The 22672-nt window shown below is 38.2% G+C and overlaps 2 protein-coding genes across 3 annotated transcripts in view; both read left to right on the top strand.

The window, feature by feature from the left end:
- The window catches only part of LOC307147159 (protocadherin-15-like), a 214432-nt gene that overhangs the window by 183947 nt on the left and 7813 nt on the right, over window positions 1-22672 (top strand). For both annotated transcript variants that reach the window (XM_079851679.1, XM_079851680.1), the window contains 6 exons: window positions 1981-2108; window positions 5996-6211; window positions 8769-8857; window positions 12536-12712; window positions 14034-14252; window positions 15784-15894. In XM_079851679.1, the coding sequence (XP_079707805.1) occupies window positions 1981-2108; window positions 5996-6211; window positions 8769-8857; window positions 12536-12712; window positions 14034-14252; window positions 15784-15894 (940 nt within the window). The remainder of the gene's footprint in view (window positions 1-1980; window positions 2109-5995; window positions 6212-8768; window positions 8858-12535; window positions 12713-14033; window positions 14253-15783; window positions 15895-22672) is intronic.
- LOC307147404 (protocadherin-15-like) lies at window positions 16226-21136 on the top strand (the record flags this gene model as incomplete). The annotated part of the gene is made up of 3 exons (XM_079852138.1): window positions 16226-16237; window positions 17422-20461; window positions 20513-21136. 2 exons carry the CDS (start codon window positions 16226-16228, stop codon window positions 18817-18819), a joined length of 1410 nt encoding a protein of 469 aa, XP_079708264.1. The 3' UTR covers window positions 18820-20461; window positions 20513-21136.

Here is a 22672-nt window from a genome sequence, read left to right as displayed (position 1 = left end):
GCAGAATGTCTCAATATAAATAAAATATAATGACTTCTTGTCATATAGCGTTCAGTGAACGTGGGGGGATAGGGGTTACTTGTCCATCCCTTCCATGAGCAGGTGATTATGGAAAATCATTATTCGAGAAATCTTTTCTGATTAACCAGAATCCAGTTTAATATTACAAGTATGCAAACCTGATGATAAAATCAAATGATTAGTTGAGTCCAGTCGGGCCGTGTCAGCTTAGTGGTATTAATTGATTGTTAAAAGCAAGTTTTAATTAATTATATCTTGTCAGTGTACTTGAAAGAGCTGCCAGGTCCTTGATTTAACTAAGACCTCATGGGTCTCATGAAAATCTAGATGGATAAATATGCATATTATTCCATAGATCAATGTCTGCTGGAAAAGAGAGAATTCAAATGTTACATGATTGTGGCTGACAGCACTTAGCTGTCAATTTATAGTTTGTTTTATTATACGCGTTAATTTGAAACGCTTTGTGTTTTCAGGTGGCACATTTGCTCATTTTATTCATTGTCGTTGGTTTTCATTGCTTTACAGTGGTCAGCGATACTCTTGTGCCATGTCACTCTGCTCTGTGCAGCGATGCTTCAGTGCTCCACACGGAGTGACTGTGCAGAAATGAACAGAAGGCTCTGGAAACCCCTTTGGCATGAGCGCTGAAGTGTGTCAGATGATAAATCATGTTGTTGCTCTCATACCCCCACAAAATATGACTCTGCCTTTTACTTTGAGAAGTGACAGATGATGGTCGTGAAGGACTTGATGAAGAAATGCTGTGTATAGAGATGTACTTTAGCAGCTTAGATGTTCAGAACTGAGGGTGGTGAGCTGGGTTTTGATGATTTACTGAATTTGATTTTAATTGCTTTTAGGCGTTTTCCATGAATGAAAATGCGGTCGTGGGAAAAATGACAAATGACAAGTTAAAATCAGTGCAATAATTTTTGACAAAATTGACAGCCTACACCACTAATTTGATGCTTTAAAAAGTTCATAAAGAGATTGTAAAACTAATCCATATGAATTGAGCGGTTTAGTTCAAATTGGTTCTTGCTGAAGCTCAAATGGCTGCGTAACAGGAGATTGAGCCTCAGTGGTACTTACTGAAGCTCAAACGTCTGCATAACATGAGAATGAACCTCACTGGTTCTTGTGGAAGCTCAAACGTGATGCGTAACATGAGAATGAACCTCACTGGTTCTTGTGGAAGCTCAAAACGTGATGTGTAACATGAGAAAGAACCTCACTGGTTCTTGTGGAAGCTCAAACGTGATGCGTAACATTAGAATGAAGCTCATTGGTTCTTGTGGAAGCTCAAAACGTGATGTGTAACATGAGAAAGAACCTCATTGGTTCTTGCTGAAGCTCAAACATGCTGTGTAACTCAAGATTGAACCTCATTGGTACTTACTGAAGCTCAAACGTGCTGCGAAACACGAGAATGAACCTCATTGATTCTTGCTGAAGCTCAAACGTGCTGCATAACACGAGATTGAACCTCATTGGTTCTTGCTGAAGCTCAAACGTGCTGCGTAACACGAGAATGAACCTCATTGATTCTTGCTGAAGCTCAAACGTGCTGCGTAACACGAGAATGAACCTCATTGATTCTTGCTGAAGCTCAAACGTGCTGCGTAACACGAGAATGAACCTCATTGGTTCTTGTGGAAGCTCAAACGTGCTGCGTAACACGAGAATGAACCTCATTGGTTCTTGCTGTAGCTCAAACGTGCTGCATAACACAAGATTGAACCTCATTGGTTCTTGCTGAAGCTCAAACGTACTGCGTAACACGAGATTGGACCTCATTGGTTCTTACTGAAGCTCAAACGTGCTGCGTAACTAGAGAATGAACCTCATGGAAAGCACCTTGCTATAACATATTCTCAGATGTTTTGTAGGTCTTATATAGGTCCTCACTTTATTTTAATGATAATTTGTATTTTGTGATATTTTTTTCTCTCTCAGGCAACACAGCCAAGGTCTTCATTGACGTGCAAGATGAGAACGACCATCCTCCGGAGTTCACTAAGCCCTTTTACCTCGGTGGGGTTGCAGAGGATGCCAAGACCTTCACCTCTGTTTTACAGGTCCAGGTAAAGTGTCTCTCCCCTGCAGGATTGTAACCGTATCCATGAGGCCTCATGCAGGCAGCACTACCATGAATAAGCCAACAATCGTTCACTAACTGATGCACATTTCATAAGAATGGCAAAAGCTGGCACAAATTGTAATTTGATTGGCTGGCTGCTAAGCATGCATAATAAGATGTCAGTCCAGCACCAATGGACGCATTTCAGAGAACAAAGCTACACAGCAATGAAAAATAATTCAGTTCTTCAACATGAGGAAATCACCCATTTTCATGGTCATGGAAGACCTGGAAATATCAGGGAGTTTTAAAATAGTTTTCCTGGCCTGGAAAAGTCATGGATATTAATCAACTCTTAAAAGTCATGGATATTTCTGTGGAGAATAATATACATTTTTCAAAAGTTTTAGTGGTTTGAAATTGCTCTAGTGTGGAGAAAAACTTGCTCAAGCAAGCTGATATTTGATATGTGAGCAAATCATACTTTTGAGGCAGTTTATTTTCGATTAATCAGTCGAACCAGTTCTCAAATTCACCTGAATGATTCATTAGTGAATTTATCTGAATTGGATTCTTAAATGACTGTATGACTATAACACAGTGTCCAAAACAGATTAGACAATATGCGATAAAAGCAATATTTTCAATGTTAATCAGAGTTTTTGTCCTAACCCGCCACAACGTGATACGCAAGACATACTAAGATGCTAAAATGGTGCAATATTTATCGTTTTATTTACTTAGTGCAGTGGGCTTGCACACATAGCGCCGCCCACACACTCTTCTGATTTGCAGATTTTTTTCAACTTTGTTTTGTCACGTCTTGTAGTCGTGTTGTCAGTGTGTGGTCAGACCAATTGCTTGTTGTTGTAATCTCACCGCATTGCGTCTGGTTAGGACATGTTTTAATGGAGTAATGGACAAGCCATGGTAATTTATTGTTGAAAAAGCTTGGAATGCTAGTTCTTGCTGGAGTGCCGGTGGTTCTTGGTCTGTGTGAGGTGTTACTCAGATTGCTGGTCTCGGTTGAAGAGCTTAAGTCTGACCAGCTGGGGTCTGAAAGATTGGATCATCGTGAGACAGCTTATAAAATGCCACGGCTCGGGAGGCTCGCTGATACAGATCTCAACACAGCTGTGGACAAGGGCACCGCATTCTCTGGAAAAGAAAATGAATCAAAGATCCTCATAAATCAGCCAGGCTTTCTCTTAGAGCACAGAGCACTGTCCTTTTCCAGCCTCTTTCTCTCTCTGTAATATTCTTTTGTTTTCTCTCTCTGCAAGTTCTTTTCTCTCACAGTGACTTTCTGTGTTCTCTGACTAACCGTTTTTCACTCATATCTATTTTTCATGTCTTTATTCAACCATAAGCCTGAAATTGTACCTATACAAGTACATAAACAGATACTACTAGCTTCTCCAGCTTGATTTTACGCATTTGATTTATAACACACAGATTTAATTGTCAGTGTTGCAGTGTGGCGCTATAGCAGAAAATGTCTCCAAGTCAAATCCTTTCATGGCAGAGTAAAAGTTTCTCCATTAAAGTGAGTTAATCTGTTGCCTTGTTTATGGCTGACTACCAGAATAATAGAGTGCTGCTGTATTTGTGTAGGCCAAAACCCAGACATGAGTTAATACTGTATTTTAGCTTACTTCCATTTCCATCTTCTTGAAGTCAATGGGTTATTTGTATGGATTTTTGGTTAAATGCCTGAAATAAGGTCTGTAAACACAAGCTCAACATATTTTCCTGTTTTATTCGACCACATAAAATACAGCAGTAATACCCCCTGTTGATTATTTTAAAACTTTAACTTGTCTTGAAAATAGTAGTCCGCTTTCACAGCCTTGTTGTGTTTATAATCGGGATTCGGGCTCTTGCAAATTATTGTAACTCAAACTTTCAGGGAAAATGTTTTAAATAAAGACTAAAAGAGTTGTCGGAACTTTAATGGTGGCGGCATTGAAGTCATATGACTGTAGTTTGTTTATTGCTTTTGTTTAACTTTTTACTTCTGCTGATTTATTTAGGCTTCAAATTCAAGTTGTGTTCATTTGTGAAGATTATCATGTTGAACAAAACTTGTAGGAATCATAAACTTTTGTTGGTCACAGTTTTTTTTTGTTTTCTTTTTTTTTGTGGAAAACAGAAACAGATGGAAACAGAGTGATGCTGACTTCAGTTGGCCTACAAAAATACATAATGTAACATATGGGATAATAGCACAGATTTTGAAGGTAACTAGAGTGCTGAAGTTCTAGGGATGTCTAAATTGCCAGTGCCTATACAAAGTTGATTCTAAATTAAAATGCTAAAATCATAATGTTAATCAAAAAAACAGTATTGACAAGTAAAATAGAAAAACACTCACTGTTTTTGGCTAGAACACTTTAATAATGAATAATTTTAAGTTTAATTTGAACTTTATTACTAATTCATTTTAATTGTTTAATTATAATTTTATTTAACTTTTGATAATTTTTTTTTTTTTTTTTTTTATTTCTGACTGTTTACTTGCTTGATAGTGATGTCAAATACCCAAAAAAACAAGCACTGTTTATTTCATTAGTTCTAATAGCATATTAGATTTTACTGTGGTATCAAAATTGCAATGTATTCAACAGGCATTTCAATTTCTGGCCTCAGAGCTACAGCCTGAAAAAGTTGTCCATTTAATTACATTAGTGTTACTCTAATCAGACATGCAGACCACATGCTGACACTCACACTGGGTTTTACCTCATATGGCTTCACCCTGCCTTAAGTTCATGTGCCAACTATAAGAACACCGGCAGTGATGGCCATCAGATGGCCGGCGTCCTGCGTTCGTTCAAGGAGACCTTATTAGCCAAGACCCCAGACTGAGTTAAGCCACGCAGCAGAAGTCCAGGGTTTTATAGGGTCACATTCACTGCGAATACAGATTACCACTCGTCATGGTCTTCTGTTTACTTGTAGAAACATCTGAGATGTGAAGTTCAGAGGGCAAAAAGCCAAATACGCTGCTTTGACATACACAGTCATGCTTTTTGTCCATTTCTCAGGTGTCATGGGAATTGCGTAGGCGGCCACTATGGAATTTTGTTCAAACAGCTCAGGGGTCGTAGATTAGACTACTTTAATGTACTTTGAAATCCCTCTTTAAATAGTTTTGAGGAGAAAAGGGCGAGAAAATTTAAACCGTTCTTTGCTCTGCCAACCCTGAGGACAGGGATTGAAATGCTTTTACTTTTACGCGTTGTTGTGGAAGCGCCTTTTCCGGTTCTCCCTGCATTCATTGTTCCCTACTGATCTGATAATTAGTTTAAGCAATCCTTCTTAGAAAACATTGCCTTACTGATGTTCTCTGAGTTTAATCTGAGGTTTAAGAACATGAAGAAAGAAACGAAAAGAGACGTTTGTGGAACTACGAACTCGATTTCAAACAGTTTCGGCTCAAGATCTCACCGCAGCGCAGATCGAAGGTTTTCTCCACTGAGTTTAGCCACATTAAGCGACCAATTAAAAGACAGACCTTTTATTTGCAAGGGACTTTAATACACACTTACTGTATTTATTGAAACGGGTCTCCCAGGCATATTGGTAAAAGTCTCATTTGTGTTAATGACTCTGCCTGGTCCGGGGCACCCTGCTGCCTGTGGAGCCGCCTGTTTCCCTCTCATGTAAAAAGCCATTATAAATCATTGTCACCGCAGTGGAGTGCTGTAATGCTCATCTGAGACTAGCCAAAGTCACGTTGGTGCTGGGAAATCGGAGCTTGGAGCTCCTCCTAAGGGCCGAAGGTGGAACGGCGTGTGACGGCAGAGGTTGAGCAGCTCTCTGTTGTAGGTGAAAAGTAGCTCATGGCTATTCCTCTCTTTGACATGTCTGCTCTATTGTTTCTGACAGGCTCTGGATAAGGACACAGGGAATTTCAGTGCCATGCTGTACAGGCTGATTATCCCCCCAACTACTGACGGCAAAGACGGCTTTGTTATTGAGCCCTTCACTGGCGTAATTAAGACAGCCATCATGTACAGGAACATGCGGCGCTCCTACTTCAAATTTGACGTGGTTGCTACAGACGACTACGGGGAGGGACTCAGCAGCAGCGCTCAAGTGGTGGTAAGTATGTGATCGGGAAGCATAAGGTTGAGCATTTTTGTCGTTTTCCATTCAAAAGTCAGATTTGAGAAAGAGCTGGTTCTTTTTAATGAATCACTCAAAAAGATGGTTTGATTACAAGTCCCTTATTCGCAAAAATAGTCTTAAATGTAACATCTGACTCAGTGAGTGGAACTTTCATTTGTATTGGTTTAATTACTGTCTGGTTGTTCATATGACAACATGTGGTTAAAGATACACATCCAGAGCAGCCTTTTGTTTTAATAAATCGTATTTGGATTAGGATAAAAAACAAATATGTTGCCAAAAATATAATTGTTTTTGTTTAGCATATACAGTATTTAGCATAAATTTGAACTCTTTCCACGCCAGTCTTTTCTAAAAAAAAAAAAGAAAAAGAAAAAGGTGCCAGCCAGCGCCAGCATTTTTGATATTCACAAAACTTATATTACCCCAAGAAAGTTTTGTTGTATGAATACTGTATGTAAACATTCAATATATCAAGAGAAAGAACAGAGTCTCTGCTTTTAAGCAAGATATATATATTTTATATATATATATAAATATATATATATTTGTCTTGCTTAAAAGCAGAGACACTGTTTTTTCTCTTATAGGCCTATGCAAAGATTAATCGCGATTAATCGCATTCAAAAGAAAAGTTTGTGTGTACATATATGTGTGTGTACTGTGTATAATTAATTTGTATATATAAATACACACATGTTGTACATGCTTGTACATATTTAAGAAATATTTGCATGTATATACTGTATGTATATTTATACATAATTTATATTATATATTAATATAAATATTTTATATATAAATAACACATTCTTCTTAAAATTATACATGCGTGTGTGTGTATTAATATATGCAAAATAAATATACACAGTACACACATATATATTATGTAAACACAAACTTTTATTTTGGGCGTGATTAATCGTTGCACACACACACACACACACACACACACACACACACACACACATATATATATATATATATATATATATATATATACTGTATATATATATATATATATATATAGTATGTAATAAATATATATATACCCAAGATGTATATATATATATATTATAGCTTCATTCGTTCTAGTTTTATAAACACTTTTAAGTTTCATTAAAAAACAGCATTTCGAACAAAAAGCTGAGAAAAGTTCTTTGTCAAAAATGTAGTTTGCACGATGAGCAAAACATAGATGTAACATAGATAGATGTAGTCTATCATGTAGATGTAGTCTATAGATGTAGTAGATTGAGTCTATAAACATCCCCAAAGCTTAAATGTGGATAAGCAATCTTGTATTTGATCCTTCTGGTATATAAGCAGATCATCTTCTTTGCTTGTTTTTGGATCTGGAGATGCTGTATTCTTTCAGAAGCCATATAACCGTAACCATAACCATATAAGCCAGAAAAAGCGGGGAATCGTTGTGTCTTAAATTAAGAAAAATCTTGTCAATGGCGAAGAAAGCGAAATAATTTTAGTATTAAAAGAATCATTAATGGAATCATAAAGGAACCAGAATCAGGGCGATTGCAGATGAGAAGCAATTCTGCTTTTGCCAGAAGTATAGAAATTATACACTTTGCCTTTAAATACACATTCCCAGGCCAGTTTGAACAGAATGATTCAAGTTTAATGCAGTAATCTGTCCTGAGATGCAATCCATCATCTGATTTTACAGCACTGGCAACTCCGTTAGCTGATTTTGATTAGAAAAATACAGTCCCTGTAAGCTTGCTTGAAGAACGTCCAAAGCTGATGCCGAAGAGACATCGATTTTTTTGTGGGCAGAAGGGCTCCAGCAGTATTTAAACCCATAAATCAATCTCTCAATAGCTCTCACTATCTTGAACCTGCACTTGGTCTGAGTTAAATAAATATGCAGAGATAAGGGTATTTATATGATGTCAGCTAGCCCGCTCCATGTATAGAGCTTGATTTAAATACAGACTAAAGGATTTTATAGGTTACGAGTCCTTAACAATTCCATTTGTGATTCTTCTAGTACTTTTGAGGGAGATTCATCACCATTATTACTCATATACATTCGGTAATACGGTGACACACTTACGTTAAGTTTAACTTAATGTCTGAAGGTCACTGCATTCAAAATATCAAACCAATTTTTTTTCAGTTTTAACAGTATATCAAGTATATACAGTTATGATCAAAAGTGATGTCCAAAGGGGATCTGATCAAAGGAACATCAAAACACTAAACTTGGTTAATATTTATCTGACAAAATAATTTAGCAAAAAAGGCAAACTACATATACAGTTTTTAGTTTACTATGCAAAAAAATGCATAGAACAACAAAGAGCACACATTGACTACAGCATACTTGGTTATTAATATTCCATTGGTTCTCTCTGTTTTGCAAGTGTTCATAATTTCTTTGTATGACAAAGTACAACCTACTTAAATTTCCTTGTTTAATTTTTACTGATCTCCCAGTTTCATCAACCAAAGGAACAGCATATATTATATAATATATAACAGAGATTATTTTTGTCCTATCACCCAGGTGTCAGTAGTTAACCAGCTGGACATGCAGGTGGTCGTATCCAACGTGTCGCCCACTGTAGTTGAACAGAACAAGGATCAGCTGATTGGGTAACTCGTTCTATACAAACACACTCTTCACCCAGACACACTCCCCAACATAACATTCCGAGCAGCCAGAGAGTGCTTGAAGCTGTAATGTATGCATGAGTACTTGACTCCTGCTGGTGCTGATGTTTATGTTGGTGATCAGTGGGCTGCTTGATTCTGTCAAACCATCTCAGATAAAAGCAGGACCCACACTGTTTAACATCTGCATCAAGAGCAGAATTACCAGAAACCCCCCAACCTTCCTCTGTCAGCCACTTATCATTGATTAAAATGCTTAAAGAAATAGTTCACTTAAAAGTTATGCTTTTATCATTTATTTACTTTATGTTGTCACAAATCTAAATTATTTTCTTTTTAATGAAACATGAAAATAAATGGAACTTTCCCCTACTCCACACCCCCAGAATTTTGACGCTGTGAAACCAAGCGTGCCGCACAAGCCCTGAAAAGTGAAGCCAAAACGTCTCGATCGCCCCCCGGTGACTGGTCCTAGTATAGGTCATAAGCCCCGCCTCCCCGTGTTATTCAACGGGACGTGAGACCAACTAAACAATTAAATTACACTTCAAATATCTTTTTTCCAAAGGTGGATCTTCGGAGGACTGAGGAGATTGTATTTACTTTATTTTAACAAGCCTCTTGTCGTACTGCAATCAACAGACATCAAAATTGGAGCAGAACGGAGGAACAGAGCAGACATATAGGCCACTTATAAAAGTGCAGGGAGAGTGCATTCTGCGAGAGTGAGGGCGGGGCGTTGATTTCGCGGCTTTACTTCCTGCTCACTACTGCGCAGGCCTGGTCCCGAGATCGCTACTGTGCAGACTCAAGTCCCAAGATGTCAGCGCCATACAAGTTTTCAAGTTTTCTGATGCCATACATTAGCATTGTGAAATTAAAGTTGCTATTTACTGAAAATCACAGCTGCAGCTTTGTGTTTATTTATATTCAAATGTGAAATATGAAAATTCTTTCGTCTGTGATGCCAAACATGATTCGTTATTGTGTGGCATAACCAATCATGAACGGCAGCTGAATTTGTCAAATTTGAGATTTTTTTAGTAAATAACTTCAATTTCAGTCCCTTTCTCATACAAATTTAGAATCAGATCAAGAATCAATCAAGTGTGCACAAGGAATTTGGTATGGTGTCTGGAAGCTCTAGGTACTTACATGCTTATATACACGAGAACAGAGAGAAAGAAATAAAGAAGAAAAACTTAACATAATATACATCTAAAAATATTAAACAAGTAGAATTTAATAAGAGTAGATTAATGACCTAAGAAGACAAAATATAGAGCATATTAAGTCAATAAGTCATTTAAACCACTGTTATCATACTTTTAGGATGTTGTTATGGCATTTTGGTGGTCAACAGCACCCATCTCCATTTATCTTCATCATATGGAAAAGAGCAGCATGAACTTTTTTTTGAATATCTCCTTGTGTTTCACAGGAGAAAATTCGGCAACACTTTATTTTGATGATCCCCTTTAGACATTCTACTAACTATAAGTATATTTGCAAGTGCATGTCAGCTTATTCTAGTGAATAAGTTAACCTAACCCTTATTCTACTAACCCTACCCCTGCTCCTAACAGTCTACTAATACTCAACTAATACTCAGAGTTAGTTGACATGTAGTTGCAATGTTACTTGTCTAAAGGGGATCATCAAAATAAGGTGTAACTGGAAATTCTTTTGGTTCTGTAACGTCAAAAAGATGAGAGTATTCATTTTCACATAGACAGGAAAGTGCTGAGATAGTACAGTGCAAATATAGAGACATAAACACATCTTTATATTCCTAGTATATACACAGACACTAATACACATTTTCTGCCTCAGGTGATATAACTCACAGCCCGAGTTTTCTCAAACCTCCTCATCATCTCTTGTCAGGCTGTTTCCCCAGAAACCCCCCTCCTTGTTCCTTTAGAGTCATCATTCCAGCCTCTGTTCTTTTTTGTCCCATGTTCTTATTTCCCCTCGGCAGCTGTGAAGGGGATATCGGAGGCACTGCTGGTAATTGGCTGAGCAGGGCTGGCTGCTCTGAGATGTGAGCTGAGGGGTAATAAAGGCACCTATTGGGAGACAAGGACACCAGCTTTGAAGCAACGTTGTCTTACACAGCTCATTTCAGCCCTTGCTTTGTATTTGTCCTCCGCGCACCTCTGCGTTCAAAACAGCTCCTGTTCAGCCTGATAAACATGGATAATATAGGGGTTTACAGCTTTTGGGTTAGATTTAGGCCGTGTAATTGTTGCTCTTGTGTAATTTTTCCTGTTTTATTTATCCAGTTACGGTGATTACTGCAATTAGTGTTTGTTGTGCATGTTTGCAATTGTGTGGAAGTTGATTGTCAGTTTATTTTCTCTGATATATGCCCACCAATTAATGGCTTAGGGGCTCTCAAATTAGCACAGAAAAAAAATTGATGCAGACCCTGTAATTTTTTTTTTTTTTTTTTTTTTTCCACAATGAGTTTTATTTTGTGTAAAAACAGTTTGTGTACAACTTTTTGTGTTTATTTCAGTTTGTTATTTGTTCTCATTTACAGATCAAGTTTGTGGTTTTGAAGTCCATATGCAGTATTCTTTAAATCAGGGGTTTTCAACTGGTTCTGTGCCAGGGACCACCATTCTGACTAACAAGTAATCGGCGGCCCACTATTGTGTGTGTGTGTAGTGTGTGGATTCCTTTGTCAGATAGCACAGTCGGACGTCGAATTGAGGAAATGGCATTTTTACAAAAAAAAAAAAAGAGTTTGTCATGTAATTTTGCTGTGTACTGAACCAATTCACTGCTCCATCAACGTTTCATGCCAAATCGCTATATTTCCTTGTTTAAAATGTACTGCAAGATGCAGTTTCTTTCCAAACCGCGATAAGCGCCGAACCTATTTTTAGCCTAAACGCGATATATCCTCTCGACTAATCAGAATTCTTTCTCTCTCTCTCTCTCTCTCGCTCTCTCACCCTCAAATAATTCGCCTCATTCACGCGTCCGCGCCGCGCTAAACGCCTCATTCGCGCCACAGGACCTCCAGATGCGCGTAAACGCGTCTTTACATTGACTTGACATGAAAATCACTTGCGCTAGACGCTCTATTTTCGTTTGGTGTGAACGCCACTCACTCACTCACACATGGTCATGTCGTGATTTGTTTTATGTAAAGCGGACAATGGTTCTACTTTTTATGGGTTCGACACTTTACTGAATGCCAATGTATTTATTACATTATAAATACATTGGACATTTTATGGAAAAAAAGTGATTTTAATAGTGAAATTACGTAGGCTGGAATGCATGTCACGGACCACATGCAATGCCGCCGCGGACCACCAGGGGGCCGCGGACCACCGGTTGAAAACCCCTGCTTTAAATTGTTGGTGTACCCTATGCCAGTCCAACGTCTTTGGCTTTTTTCTTTTCTTTTCTTTTCTTTTCTTTTCTTTTCTTTTCTTTTCTTTTCTTTTCTTTTTCTTTTCTTTTCTTTTCTTTTCTTTTCTTGACACGCCCTGTGTAAAAATGGCATTCTTTGCTGAGCTGTTTGTGTAGAGCTTTCCTTTACTATAAATGAATAGACTGCCGCAAAATATTAAATGGAACATCTTTGGTATGTCAAGAGGTTCTGTTATAGATCTCTCATCTTCTGTCTGTCTTTTAATTCAGGATTTTAGAGCGCTACGTCCAGGATCAGATCCCAGGAGCTAAAGTAGTCGTGGAATCAATCGGGCCTCGACGTTTTGGTGAGGGTTATGAACAGGAGGACTACTCCAAATCTGACCTGATGGTTTACGCAATTGACCCTCTAACCAACAGAGCTCTCTCAAGACAGGAGCTTTTCAAGTAAGTGCATCCAATTTACCCAACTTATAACTGTATCGTTTTCAAAAGTCAGCATTTTCATACTCCCAATACGCTGTTTTCGTGTAATTGAACTTTTCCGTTTTTAGTTGAAAATGGTGTCGGTCCCCTGACTTTTCCCTGTAACTTGTGTGCCTAACTGTTTGAGACATATCTACCCTTCATACACTCTTAAAAATAAAGTTTTTCATACACTCTTAACATCCATGGAATCATTCCATTGTGGAAAAAGGTTCCTTAGCTATTTTATATGCTCTGCATACAAATAAAAAGGTTAGTTTGCTGAAAGGTTCTTTGGGCAAACAAAATTGGTCTGTCTATGGCATCGCTGTGGAAAAACCCTTTTGGAACCTTTATTTTTAAGATTGATACTGTGATTCTGTGTGGCTTTTATTATTTACATGGATTAATGTGAAAATGCAGAGCGCTACACATCTAAAAAATGCCGCAACAATGTTGTTGGTGCATCAAGTGGATTTGGATTTGAAAAATGTAACACCATGTATAAAAATACTCCCGCAGTTGTGTCCCGATATTGTGTTCTGTTACTGGAGGTGGAAATATGACTTCATTTTTACCATACAAGATGAAGCATGTTGGTTGTTTGTGGCTCTCTTGGCTCATTTTGACCAGTCTGCACTGATGTCTAACTTATTCATTTGTTATGAATAATCATTTATTTTGTGTTGCGTCAATCAGGTTCCACAATAACTTTGATATAAAATTGCTTATAGCTTGATTTAAGAGGCCATCCATCCCTAGCCATTAGTTAGTCTTACGACGTGCATTTATGTTTGCCCAGTTTTTTTTCCAAGCAGCACAATAAAGCAGATGGAGTGTGTGTTTATGTTTGTTTAGACATTTTCTCATTTTTCATAAAAATGAGACTTGTGGTTAAATCCTTAGCCATATTGTCTGTCTTGTCACAGTAATTATCCTGCTCAGACAGCACTGTTTCTAAAGCTTGTACGGGCAAATCGTGAATTGTAGGCTGTGGAATGCACTTTAAAACCCTTTAGTTCTAATATAGACAACATTTTATTTATCATCGTTTTGTTTAGCTGTCTGCAATGTGAATGATATTTAGAAATTGTGCACATTACATTGTATTTAAACAAAAATGGGGACATATATGAGAACTTTATTATAAAAGTTACATTTAAATACGTCTGCTTAGTCATTCACTGATTGTCTAAAAAGCAAGTGAGATCTCTATTGCCAGATTTATGTTGCTTGCACTGCAAAACTAATCGAATAGCATATACAAGGCCACATACGTGACTGTTCATTTGGTTTTCTCCAGGTTTTTAGATGGGAAGTTATTGGATATCAATAAGGAGTTCCAGCCCTACCTAGGTCGCGGAGGACGCATTCTGGAGATCCGTACACCGGATGTGGTGGAGAGCGTAAAGAAGGCGGTTCAGTCTGTTGGATACACTGAAGGAGCACTGCTGGCCCTGGCCGTCATCATCATCATGTGCTGTATCCCAGCCATTCTCATCGTCATCATCACCTACCGACAGTGAGTGTCACCACTATAGTCCAGTACACCTTAAAGCTCAAATCCAAATCCCCAAAAATGGCCTTTAATAATAATGTTTAGTAAAATTAGCCATAAAACAATTCATCTGTTGTAAATCTTTGCCTTTTTTCTAGGTTTTTTTTTTTTTTTTAACAGAAATATTATGTTACTTTCATGCCCTGTGTGGGAATGAGGGTGAATCAGTGGAAAGATTGCTCAGACCGAAGATTTCTCCACTTAGCAACTAATAAAAAAAATGTAAAGTTCATTAAGTTAGAAACATTTTGTGTTAAGCAGGCAGCTTCCCTCCGCTGGGATTTCAGTGCAACATTTATGCGTTCACACATTCTCTCTTTTCACAATGGTAACACCTATGAGAACTGCCTGTTCTTGTGTTTATTCGGTGTGAAAGAAGATTAATTAAGGCCATGAGAGGTAAATATGAGAAAACCGTCTGTAGTTGAGTTTTACATGTTGTGCCAGCTGAGCCAGTGCCATATGGCAGACCTGACGATGAGATTCAGGAACGAGATGACAGGATCTGAGCTAGAGATATAAGGGTCATTCTAGAATCATTGATGGTTTAGTTCAGGATGAAGATAATTCATACTTATTGGGATCAGAGAGCCAATTTATTAATTGTGTGGCTGAAATCCACCATACATTTTTGCAGTGCTTTTACTGATACTGCTGTGCAATAAGTGTCATCGTCTAATATATCTCTTTTTTCTTCTTTTCACAATGCATCAATTTCAGATTCAAAGAGTAAGTATTGTACAGAGACATGTATGTGTTATGATATGTTGGTTATATATCCTAAACATTTCCCTCTCTCAAGCATTATTAAATTCAGTGGTTCTCAAATGATATTGCTTCAAGACCCAGATTTTACATTAAAAAAATATAATAGCAAAAACCAAATAGCAACCCAACACTACCTAAATAGCTTGTTGTACAAAAGTCAATGATACAACAACAAAAATCAACAACAGTGAAATGTATTAACATAAAAAATATTTTTTGAGTGTTTGGTTTCTAAATGCTCTTGACAGTCGATAATTCACTGCAAAAAAAAAAAAAATTGTTTGTGTGTGTGTGTAATTTTCCAAGGACGAGGGAACATCTTGCAACCTGTCCATGGTGGCGTTTGCCAAAATATGACAAGCTTAGATACATTTTAGCCAAAATATCATTTTAACTTTTGTTTTTTAAAAAAAGTATTTTTTATTGTACACTCACTCCTAACTATACAAGATTATAGGCTTGGTTGCATTTTATTATTTACATAGCATTGTTTATTATTATTATTATTATTATTATTATTATTATTATTATTATTATTATTATTATTATTATATTGCTGTCTCTGACCCACAATTTGAGAACCACTGATCTAATTATTATTATTTATTTATGTTATTTTGGTATTTTTTATCTGAGAAACTTCAAAATAGCTAAATGTCCAGAGAATATTTCATTATATAAGACAATGCTTTTATTTTGCTCAACTTGTTGACTTCATTATCTAAAGACGGCAGGCAGAATGTGCAAAAACAGCCAGGATCCAAATGGCGCTTCCCACTGGCAAATCCGGAGGTGCTGCCACCAACAATCTGTATGAAGAACTCGGTGACAGCACCATGTAAGTTTTATTCCTTCAGAACTTTACTTGTCAATGTCTCCAAACACTGACTGATATAAATAGTCTAAAAAAGTTTTTTTTTAAAAGTCTGTTTATGACTCTAAATTACATTAAAAAAAATTAACCACATTGCCATTTTTAAACAAGAAAGCATCTTGTTTAAATTATAATTTAGAGTTGTACGATTAGAACAAGAACTTCAATTTGAGTAAATGGAAATTTTTGTTTGGTTGTTAAGATGCTCTGGGTGCAGTATTTCTAATTAATAAACATATGAATTAACATAACCTGATTTTATGGCTAAGCAAAGCTTGGGCTAGGGCTTTTGTTGATGGTGTTCCAGGTTGGGGTGATCACCAAACTGTTTTGTTACCCCTAGGGTATGGTCCCAAGCTCACAAGGTTTCAAAAAAAGTTATAATATACAGATTCCCATCTTGTTTGGTGTGTTTGTAGTCATCATTTCACAGAATATTACAGGAAGGTTTGTTGGAATATCAAAGATCCACTTTTATCATGGTCTGATTATCATCTGACTCAAATTTGTTGAAGACTGGACTTTTTAGGAGGTGCAGGAAGGCAGGAGATTTGCCCTCGAGGCAATTTAATTGGCAAAAAAGTTTTGTTGCCAAGATACAATCAAAATTCCCATCTTTTTCACTGTCATATTCAGAAGTGTTTTGCATGCCAACAATTTTGTTTTACCTTTTTTGTTGTTTATTTTAAATTGTTCCATATCTTTTGACCCCAAACTGGCATAATAAAAGACAGTATGTCTTCTATGAATATGCCGAATTTCATTTACTTTTTATCATACAATTCCAGGGATTTCCATATACTCCCTGTGGAGTAAGAATAAGCAACCAACTGATTCCTTGCTGGTTTTCGTTTTCTAGACAGCTTTGGTGCATGTTACGTAATTAAGCTTTACGTGAGCATTTTCTACCCTTTTTCTGAACTGGCTGTTTTTATACTGCTACCCGGACCTAATTGTGATTATCTAACCATTAACACTGGAATAACTGTGTTACTGCACCCCTAAACTGGTTTCTCTGGAATGATTGTGTCTGGTGTTAGGCTGGTTTCCCCCTTAAAAGACTAACACTTACAGTATAAACTTTACAAAACGTTTTTTTAACATATTGCTAATTTCACTTTTTTTCACTTATTTTGTCTTTTCCTCATCTCTCATTCTCATTTCTTGGATATCAGACCTAAGTAAGTAGGCAGGCGTCTGTTTCCAAATGTTTTAAGGTAGTGATGTATTTGTGATTGTTTCTCAGAAAGCTGTTGAACATTCTTGCCTTCCATTGCCTAGCATTGTGATCAGTTGCCTCGCTCCTTCTAATTAGTGATATTAGCTAAGAACTGTGTTAGTGCCCTTCATTGGAATGTGTTGTAGATGTTTGCTTAGGATTTAATTAGCACTTTTTGTTATTTTTACTGAAGTCAATCCAGGCAGGTGCTTTTTGTAGCTGGCTTCCATCCTACTTCCCCGTCTACCTTGTTGTACACATCCTCTGTTAAGTCGTTCTTTGTCTCTTTTTGCGGTTATGCTGAAAGCAGGACTAAGAGGTGTGTTCTGAAGGATGGCGATCGGCAGCGTCTCATTAGCTCATTTGCCACCCGTGCCATCGCTGCTCACAAGCTGTCCACCGCTAATGGAATCCTACTGAACAACTTGCCCAAGTCGGAAAGCAACATTACCTTCCTTTCAGATGAGAACCCGCTTACTACAACCAACCCCCTGTACCATGATGACGGCACCCTCAGCAGCCCTGAGCACCAAAATCTGAGGTACCTCCTGGGCATGTATTCACCCAGCATGAGAGGTCTGGGAAAGTCCATCCTGCGCTTCCCATCTGCAGGCTCAGGACACTCCTGGACTTTACCCTCTAGATTGCACAAATGTGAGACCAATGAAGCCCTACGGAGTAGAAGGGTGGTAATGGACCCAGTTCAGTGGGAGCTGCAACTTCTGAAGTCTGGCCTTAAGGACAGTAAAGAAATGATTGATGAATTTGATGGGCTTGAGGACGAAGACACAGAGCCCAAATTGACAGTAAAAGAGCAGGCACGGCAGTTTGAGCAGCAGGCCATGCAGGACATGAGGCAAAGGCAAGGCCAGGACTCTCGTGGGTCACTCTCTTCTGATATCTTTCTCTCTGTTTTTGAGACCCCACAATCTTCAATCATGGGACATAACAACAGGCCCCCATCCATAATTATTACCCAGAGTGATGGAACACCTCCGCCCAGTCACAAGCCCACTCCGCCAGTTCTGCGGAAGTACAGCAGAATAACTTCCTATCCTGATGCGGAGTCTTATGAGGTCAATGTGGAGATTATCCCCGACCCTCCAGATATACCTGCCCCACCACCACCACCTCCTCCACCTCCCTCCAGTCCTCCACCACCACCACCTCTTCCACCCCCCTTCAGTCCCCCACCCCAGTCTATTCCTATCCCTCCATCCTCACCTGTTCCTCCACATCCAGCCCCTCCACCTCCTCCTCCTCTCCCCCCTGCCTTATCACCAGTCTTTTCCCGTCCCATGCCTCCTTCTCCATTTGTCCTTCCTCCTCTTCCCTCCATCACATCCCTCCGACCGGTGTCCTTACGCCCCGCAGCACCTCCACCGCCGTCTGAGCCGGAGCCTCCTAAGAGGGAACTCAAGGGGATCCTGAAGAACTTCCAGAACATAGCAGACTTAGAGAAATCCGTTGCCAACATGTACAGACAAATAGATAAAAAGCAGTGCCCGCCAAAGATTGTCCCTAAACCACAAGTGTCTGTCGAACCAGAGGCTGGCGTGTCAGATGCGGAGCCTGTGCAAGAAGCACCACCACCAGAGCCCAATCCAAACATGAACTCACTAGTGGAGGAGCTGGAGAAACGCTTTCCATCTCAGTCCACTATCATGTGACACTCTATTTGTCCATGTTGCTATCACTCTTTTAGAGGCAGTTCACACAGGATGCATTCTAGCAAACATTTTAGTACAGCGGAACTGAAAAGAAGTCATGTTCATATGTAAATATTATGGACAAGGTGTTCCTAGAAATGCCATGCTTCCCAGGGAATGCATAGTTTGATTAAAGGTATACTTTCAACGCAAAGTAAAGCTGCATTTCCACCGCAGGAACTTTCCCCAGGAACTTGGAACTTTGTGGTGGTACTCGTTGTGTTTCGACCACAGGAACCAGGGTCTAAATGAAGTTCTGGGTAAATATTTCCCCCTCCGAAAGTCCCTGCTCGCAAGGTAGTACTTTCAGGGGTGGGACTTGGGAGCTGAACATGATGATTGGTTGAGTTCATGCTGCATTTTGATTGGTTGACTCCATGCAGCATCACTATCTGTTGTGTTGCGTGCAGTAACAGTTGTCTGCTATGCGAATCAACAATGGAGGTTAAAAAATACAACAGGTTCAGGCTTTTTTAAACTTAAATTCAGAGGATGAAATCCAGCAGGAACTGTAAAGTTGCGCGCAGTCCTACGTCACCGGACTATTTGCCTAATCTTCTTGGTACTTTAAACCGCGGTGGAAACGCAGACAGCAATAGGTCTGGGGAAAAAAGTTCCTTGGAAAAAAGTTCCTGGGACATATTGTTCCGGGTAATTTCTGTGGAAACGCGGCTTAAGTCACTTTGGATTAAAGCATACATGTAAATTTTTTTTAAACCCCCAGAAACGTGATGTTTTGTAACCTGACACTGATCCACCACACTGTAAATAAAATAATTAAAATGTGGCACTAGAGACACTGAAGAGTGAAATGGGGAAAAAAGGTTAATCTAGCACACGTGCACGTAGACCAAAAATACCAATTTAATCATTAAAAAATGGCGATGGAGCAAGAGAATGTGTCCTGTGTGAATGGCCCATTAGACTATCACTATATTTTTGTCATCTTTACTTTTTGTCTTACCATTGTGTTTCATCTTACTATAACACAAAATCAAGTGTTTGTGCTTCACAGTTTTTGTAAAATATTTTTAATCAGTTTTGCAAGAGTGTTTTGTTATTTAGTTGAGATTAAACCATTCATACAGGCATTTTATTGTATCCCTTCAAACTGTTTTAGTACACAAAACATTATTACTTATTCAGAAATTCTCTTTTTCATATGCCCTAATGTTGGGCTACAAGTTACTGGCACTGGATAGGATCAATGTCCTCTATAAAACTTTTTCTCTGGGGTACACTGCATGCTCTCACCTCTCATTTTTTTCTTTATTTTCTTTTTTTCTCCCTCTTTTGATAATTGTGTTAGCTTAGCCTCTGTGGCCACATTTAAACTCTCTACCAGTTTTCACCAATATCTGTCACAGGATATTTATGTAAACTATGATCAATTTATTTATCAGACATAGCTGTTATGGGTCTCTGGTAGAAGGACTAGAAAGGTGCAGAAAAGAAACAAGTTTGTTTTAATGTTAAATGGCTTTATGTTACGTGACTGTGCACACATTAGGAGGTTTGAGAGGCAACCGAGTCGTCAAGTTGGTTGTAATTACCGGCTAAATCAATTTTGTGTGTGTGTGTGTGTGTGTGTGTGTGTGTGTGTGTGTGTGTGTGTGTGTGTGTGTGTGTGTGTGTGTGTGTGTGTGTGTGTGAGATAGAGAGCTTGTGTGATTGGCGACATGTCCTCCATTTACTCTTTGAGATGGAAACACGCTGCATTCAATTCAGCAAACGTCCTCCTAATCCCAGCTTTAATTGTTGTGATACTAATGGACGGATACTGAACCATTACATCCGATTATTGTCGACTCGCAGCAGTACACAACTATACCATATTGTTTTTGTTCTTGTGCTGTAGCACATTCAGAAGTGTCTCCATGACCTTATGAAAATTGATTATGTTCTGTTTCTGTAATGATTCCACCTTCTGTTTACAATGAGCAGCACTGTATTGATGTGACTCGGATATTCTGGTTAGGCTTTGTTTTAAACCTTTTTCCCTATTAAAGTTCTGCAATAAATTCAGCCCCTTAATACAGACATTTGTTTTGTAGGTCACCTCATTGTTCATGTGCTATATATTTTTGGCTTTATTCAGTGTTGTTAAACTAAAGAAATTTAAGAGAAAAGTCAGAAAATCTCCTAATGAATGTTAAGCATTATTGCAATATTTGTTATTTGAATTGTGATTTGTTCTTCTTTCTTCCATTTATTTGTACACTGAATTGTAATTATCCTTTTCTTTGTTATGCAACCATTTAAAGTTCTTTTACAGAGCAAAGATGAGTTGTGTCAATACTCATGTGTCACTTCCTTGGCAAAGAAAAGCTTAAAACCTGGAAATACCTAAAACTTAACATAAATAACTATTCCTTCAAGATTTCTTTGCAGATAACCCAGGCATGCCACACTTTCCCATCTCATATCTTGATTTGTTTATCTACTCTGTAGCGCCATGTTCCATTAAGACTAGCAGTTGCCATCATGACATATTAACAGTGTTCGAGAACAGACAAACAAGCAAACATCCTTATGGCAATCAGAGGGAGGAGGGAAAGCTCTGTTAAATTTAGCACGATCAAATAAGATTCATCTGTCACCACTATTGTCTTTTTAGTCAACGTTTCAAAGCAGATGGCAACATACAAACTGCAAAAAAAAGCATATATGTTTAAAACTAGTACTGTCAACACATTAATTTAGTGTTTTGGATTATAAAAAGAACAATGTGCTAACACATACATTGATATATGTAATTTGTAACAATCTGGTTGAATGATAGGAGGAAGCAGGATCCACGTGCAGCAAACTTTATTAAATAAACCCAAAACTAGACAAACTCAGCCTAGGGAAACTGGACACAGGAACCAAACAGCCAACATACAATAACATTAAGAACTGAGACAACCAAGACTGAACTAGACACAGGGCTTAAATACAAAGGCAAACAAGCTAAACAAGATAACAAGTGGGCGTGGCTAATCAGAAACACCTGGGGAGATTAATAAACAAGAAAAACTACAAAGGACTACAAAACATGGCACAGAACAGGAAATAACAAAAGTGCACACAAGACAAGGGGAACACAAAACAGGAATCATGACATAATTACACATCATTAATTTAATTAATATGCATATTGTAAGAATGACCCTTTTTAACCTATTTGTACTATGGTAACTATTTATATTATTTATAATAGTAATAAATAACTTTTTTATGTTTGTATTTATCACACAAATCTTCATCAAATTCTACATTTTTGGTCAAAATCCATTTTAAAAAATGCAAGGGTCTTTTGACATATCAGTGGTGTTTGTCCTGTTATCATTAATATAATTTATACAATTTTTGGTTATTAATTAAAGGTGCTATATGTAGTTTTCAGCGGCCTCTAGCGGTGATGTTTCAGATTGCAACCAATACAAAGCGGAGGTTTCTCCATGATTCAAAAGCCCTGCCGATGTTGATCCGTGTTTTCGTCCGAAGTTGATCCGATTCACGTTTGGCCTGACGAGCTTCAGCAGATAAAACTTTTTTTTGTTTTTTATCATTATGTGGAGTTTGTGTTGGAGTTTGTGTTGTGCTGGGAGCAGGTCGTTTCTTAGTGTTAGCAGACTCCATGTCATAAGTTGCAGTGTCGTCGCTGTTGAGTGCAAAGTCAGTAGACGAGGCGAGAGGCTCGGGACGGGAGCGCGCATGCAGGTCACGTCACTGGATTTCGCGGTAAATCCGACCCGGCACCTTCACATAAAAATAAGAATACTTGCTTTCAGAGGTAATAGGAAAATCCGCAAAGTGGATCATTTTAATG

The sequence above is a fragment of the Squalius cephalus genome, assembly GCF_949319135.1.
Source record: "Squalius cephalus genome assembly, chromosome: 19".
Lineage (NCBI taxonomy): Eukaryota > Metazoa > Chordata > Actinopteri > Cypriniformes > Leuciscidae > Squalius > Squalius cephalus.
The sequence above is the reverse complement of the archived record's forward strand: the minus strand, read 5'-3'. Positions and strand labels throughout refer to the sequence as shown.